At 42.4% G+C, this 6,000-nt stretch overlaps 1 protein-coding gene across 1 annotated transcript in view; it reads left to right on the top strand.

Annotated features, from left to right (window-relative positions):
• Positions 1–3,467: 3,467 nt before the first annotated feature.
• Positions 3,468–6,000, top strand: part of LOC145980692 (uncharacterized) — a 49,322-nt gene continuing 46,789 nt past the window's right edge. Inside the window, exon 1 of the mRNA XM_083113750.1 lies at positions 3,468–3,775. Within this exon, the coding sequence (XP_082969876.1) occupies positions 3,735–3,775 (41 nt within the window). The 5' untranslated portion in view covers positions 3,468–3,734. The remainder of the gene's footprint in view (positions 3,776–6,000) is intronic.

Genomic DNA, 6,000 nt, shown 5'->3' with positions numbered 1-6,000 from the left:
TCAAGGAATGGCAATAGAATTAACTTAAGTTAGATATGGGTTTTGTACAGTCACAGACAATACCGGGTTTTAATGAATACATTGACTTTCAGTGGAATCGTTACAACCCAGCAGTGTCCGTGACTGTACTCTCCATGACTGAACCGATACGGATTTATCAAGGAAAGATATTACTTGCCTCACAATTAGAAGAAAGTCATTTCCATAGATTGTCCTCTCACTGTTGAAATGTCTGACCTTCCTGTCAGACATTTACTCTCCTTATCCTCCAGTGTTTAATAATCGCCCCCCCCCACTGTAATCCTAAAGCTATCCCGTTCACTCGCCAACTGTCCATTCTCTCTCTCCTCCAACTCCCATGCGCCTCTCAAGTCAATAACCTAACCTTTGCCTGATTACTTATTCAGCATTCCTTTCTCTGCTATGTTAAGACTTGACACTTCTCACCCACGATACAGATTCATTGGCTGGATCGATCCGTTAGGCATGTACACTCCATAGCGGGGATCTCTGGAGCAAGGGTGATTGTGAGAGCTTGTGCTGCTCGGGTTGCATATATTCAGGATCAAATTCTGCCTTTGGAGGTTGGCAGCGTTGAAACAAACAATCAAACGGAGATACCTTAGAAGGAATAGCAATGTGCCTCTATGATCTGTGGGCTGTGAAAGTTTTTGCGGGTGATACTTCATATTCCGCGACTCAGGGTGAGACCGAGACGGATGCTTACAACTCAAGACAAGACGGAGAATATACCCCTTCTTCGTGTTTATGGCAAGGTTAAGCCTGGCCCACATGTAATTTTTTATTGTCAGTCTTGCATGATCATGCCAGACGGATCAAACAAAACATTACGTGTGGAGCCGGCCCCCGTGGCGGAGTGGTTAGCATGTCGCGCTACGACGGCAGGGGTTCCAGGTTCGAATCCCGGTCTCGGCATTGATCCATTCATCAATTTCATCATATCATCACCCATCTTCCCTATTAGCCAAAAGTGGCACAAGAGCGAAGTCTAAAGCAAATTACGTGTGGACGGCAAGTTTGACGTCTTACATGAAGTGAACTGAACTCAATGAGGTTTGACGACCGCTCGAAAGACGGGTGGACTGGAGCTTCATTTTCAAACAAAACGAAAGACAAGTCGTTGCATGTGGACGCACATTCGTCTAATCTGTCGGTTTTGCTCAATTTTGCGCTGGGTCTCCTTCATGTTGGACGAGTAATGTATTGATTTTCAATTTCTGGAGTCAGCGTTAATAATTTGCAGTAAGTGTCCATATCCATGCGTAAATAATTATGCCAATCCTCACTGGCGTGCCCAGGGTTCGTGTGGTCATAACCTCCCCCTTGATCCTGGTTTCGTCAAATGCTAAAAATAGTACACGTGCCCACCCCTCCCTTTCGAGAATCCTGTGCACGCCACTGCCAAACTTTATGTTCGTGCAGCAAATTGAAATGTGAGAATTTTTCGGATTAAGAAACCACTTTCGAGGCGACAGTGAGTGATGCGATTCTTTTTTTCATTTTCACCGTACGCACTGAAAATATACTTGTCAATAATGCATGGTACTTTTAGAAAACTGATGAAAGGACTGGCAGAAAGCATGAACAGTGTAACCGCGTGTTTTGCGTCAGTCTTATCTGTCAAATTTACCTTGACGAAAAAAACATTACGAGTAAACCAGGCTTTACATGGACTTTTGTCGCACCCTGTAGTGTAGTTAAAAGTACACTGGTGCGAATTTGAAGTTCTCGCTGTCACTCAGAGGCCGTAACCGAGCCACTTGGCTCCTTATCAAGATCCCATCCGATTGAAGACCCGATTCCGGAGGGAACGAGGCGAACGCATTGATTTTCATTTCCGGGACAGAACGAATCAATGCATGCAGGAGAGCGCCTCGAGTGGCGGGTTCTTTTGTCCCTCTGGAGAGAGTCCTCTCAGCCAATGAGAACCTCCACGAGAGCTCCTCAAACACCCGGCTCTCCAACCAATCAATAGCCAGCACTCGCCACCATTCCGCCAGCTCAATGGCCCTCTCCAGTCGTAAGCCCCTCCCACTCAGGGGCGACCGGAATCTTGGGATTGGGTCTCCACTTCCCGTGTGCTTGCCTTTGTGGCTGAACCAGTGTTGCCACATGAATGAAAATATCACTAGCAATTTTCACTGTGAGTTTTTCAAGGTGCTGACGAACCTCGGGCCCATGGCAGCAAATACTTTATCGAAGGCTTTCCTGCTCTCGAAAAAATGGCTTTTGAAATCCCTATTGAAAATGTTTCAACTTTTGGAAAAAAAAATATTTGTAATTTTGTTATTTAGCGTCACCTTTTCTGCCACTTTTGCCTAATTGCGAAGATGAGGATGAGTGATGATTAGATGAAATTGATGAAGGGACACTCACAAAGAACGCGCAATGCCCAGGTCGAGATTCTAAACCGGAATTTAAATTCTCAGCCTAATTCTACATGTATTATTCTGCACTGAACAAATAAATAATATTAATACTTCCTTCTACAGCATTCAAGTAAAATTTCACGATGTTTTATTGCCTGTGGTCTAGATATCAATGAGAGAAATGAGACTTATGACGTCACAAAAGTATTACATATATCTTTATCGACAAGAGCGAAACAAAACCACACGAAACATCGCTTGAATACTCTACAGGGAAGTCCAAATAGATTTTTTCAGAATTTGAGATAGTATAGCGGTTTCTCGAAAAGATAGAAGTTTTCAAAGAAGTGTTTGCTGCAACGGGCCAAAGGTGGCGGCACCATAATTTTAAGATATTTGAAACATAGTTTTTGCTTTTAATCTCATGAGGATGAATGATGATTAGATTCAATTGATGATAGAATAAGCACAAGAAAATGTCCTACTCGAACTCGGAAAGACATAAGAAAAATGTACAGCGACTAGCTATTATCTGCAAGTAATATTAGTGTACTATAGTTAATATGTTTTCTGGTTTTTGAGACCGGAGTCCGCTACTTCGTTTCAAGTAGCTCCAATTGTCCTCACGACGCTGGGTAAACGCAGAAATTTTGGGGGCTCCCATCGGGAATCGAACTCAGTACTGCTCGCACCAAAGGCGAGAGCGCTGAACATTTGGCTGCGTTTAAGCCATTAAAGGTTGTTTTGGCTATATGGCTTCATATCCCCTAAAATCCACCCCCCTTACCCCCACCCCCGTGGAAATTTCTAGATAAGCCGCTGCTCATAGCGTTCTCAACAGCCAAGACTGGAAGTCTCTCCGTCTCGGGTTGAGGGGAATTACGAAGTCAGAGTTGGCCACACTGGTCCGCTCCTCCGACACACGACGTTTTGACCCCCGTGGCCCTCTCCTTTCCTTTCCCCCGTAGCGGCCCCGTGCACGCGTGGCATTCAAGTCCTGGCACATATGTTATCAGGGATTAGGCCGATCTTGAAGTGCACTTCCGGTGTCAGGCGCCCTCTTCCCCTTGTTGGTGATCTTGACCCGCACTCTACACTCTCCAAGAACCACTCGCGGCGGTTGAGTGGCTGCGGCGGCGGCGTGAAGTGGTGGTTTTTCGGTTCTGCAGGTCGTGGCTTCGAAGCCCGGGGCTGGCGGACAATCGCGAGGCGTCCGGACGCCCGTCCGGCGGGAAAACTTCGGGAGAGGGTCGTGGTGCTCGGTTGGCTGTGGATACGGTCCTGGCTTGGTGTCCGCTGGTGCCACCTTGGTGCCCTTTGGTGCCTGCGTGGTGTCGGCCTGGGATGAGAGGGGACGTTGTGAGGAGAACCAGGACCTTGGCAGGGTAAGTTGATATTTTGTTCTATCCCAGTACCTTTTCAAAAAATAACCCCCCAAAAGTAGTACCTAGACGTTGCTTCACATTTTGAGGGCCTCTTCGATGGCGTAGGAATCAAGGGATCCCGGGTTCGATACCCGGTAGAGGCACAAAGTGGTTCGCATCCCACTTTAAACTGTAGGTCTAGTCCCGATTGGAATATCTGTGCATAAAGTAGACTTAAAACAGAAACCAAAAACTTCATAATTTGAAAGTAGTCACAACTCGCAAAATGCCACGGACATTTTTAGTTCGGCGCCGAACTGAATTTATAAGATCACCAGTTTTAGCGACTAAACATGATGGAAAATATTACTGTTATCTTACGGTTGCGATTTTCCAGAAATGGTAGCAAAGCGATGCAAAATAAAACAACAATACACAAAGAACAGGAAATAGCATTAAATCAAGTTCATGCATTAACTGTTTCTCTAAAATGAACGTGTCGATTGATGCATTTTAAGTGGTGGAAAAAGTATCTTTTCATACATTTGTGCTATATAGTGCATTGTGATATATTTTGATGCATCAACCGCACATCGTTAGCAGCTTTTGCAGGGGCGTTTTATTATTGGACAATGGCTATTCTTTTACATTTCTTTGGCCAATCATATTTTATACTTGACTGCTTAATCCGGACTGTGAATATCTTGATATGTATTACACAGAAAAGTAAATACATGAACTGAAACAAAAAGATGCATAAAGTAGCCAAAAAATGCATCAAACTGTAAACCTGATTCTTCGCAGAGGCCATAAAACACACTTAGTGCATCAATAGATGAGTTCCTGGTGCATCAATGCATATAATGCATTTAGTTTTCTGGGAGTTATATATGAGGAAACAACTAAGAATGCCTTACCATGGATTCGTATCCAGGACCTCTACCTACGCAGCGCGAATGTTATAGCCTATTCCTTACACTCTAATATTGAAGTGCGAGATTTTTCAATCCGAATATCAAAAACAATACTGTACATTTTTTAAAAATAATATTGTGGTCTTTAAATTTCATTTTTCTTCTTCGGTGACTGAAAAAGTGCGGAACAGATGTTTATATTATTATTTTTTTTTTGTTTTCTTGCTATTGAATGACGAATGTGTTATCACCTTTGACGCCTATATATTAGTCGCCAACACACAAATTCCAAAATGAGTTGACACAAATATGTTGACTCCCGTAGCCAAAATTTTATTTCGGGGAGTTCACCCCTTATGCTGCTGCGATTTCTGATTTCGTTAAAGGAGTACTAACGTTACCACGAGGCGTCAATTGCCTCACGGTATACCCCAACATACTTTTACCACAATTTCATTTGGAAGGAAAGCAATCTCTCCCGGATTGATTCTGTCCTCAACTTTTCCTCGCCATAGCTCCATAAAACAGATATTATGTCTGTCTTGAATATCCAAACACCACACACTCGAATTAGCAGACATGAAATTCATGAATGGCAAAATTAAATCTAAATCTCTTTTTCAACAAATCTCATTTACGAGTGCTCACACGGTCAACCCGCAACGTAAAGCTTTTTCACAAACCCACCACAAGGCTCTTCCGTCGTCTTTTCTCTTCAGGCTTCCTCGCTCATGTAATAACCTGCCTCCAAATGTTGACATATTCTTAACAGAACACAGTTTCAGAAAACTGTTAACAATGCATGTGTAATTTTAATTTGTACGCTATTGTTTTCATGTTGCTACAGTTTCAGTATAAAATGGTAATTCAGGACTGTATCTGAAACTTTGGTTAAATAAATAAATAAGTAACGGTAGTGCCATATTAACGAGTTAGGTTAGTTGGTTAGAAGTTGCCATAAAAATTCAAATATTCTACCGTTAACATTTAAGAGTCTGCCTGTTAACGTACAAAAACAGGACGAAACAATTTTATATTTAAATCGTAGTATTTTATCATGTTTAAAATAGATCGTGATTACAAACTAGTTGCATGCACCACAAACATATTTGGAAAACAAACATTAAAATCACATAATAATCACAAAAATATTAATGGCCATAGTGATTTTTTTACGGTCATGATTTTATCATCGCATTTGAAGGCCCGCTTTCAAGACTTACATGAGTGTGTATTGTAGCGACGGACCAGGATTGCTAAAATTACTGAAAGTTAAAAACTGATCCATCTTTTTTCCAAATTTGGATTTTGTTAAATATTTGTGGCAATCAC

Source organism: Lepisma saccharinum, chromosome 28, assembly GCF_977018435.1.
Source record: "Lepisma saccharinum chromosome 28, izLepSacc3.1, whole genome shotgun sequence".
NCBI classification, from domain to species: domain Eukaryota; kingdom Metazoa; phylum Arthropoda; class Insecta; order Zygentoma; family Lepismatidae; genus Lepisma; species Lepisma saccharinum.
Note: the sequence above shows the minus strand (reverse complement) of the source record. Positions and strands in the feature narration are given on the sequence as shown.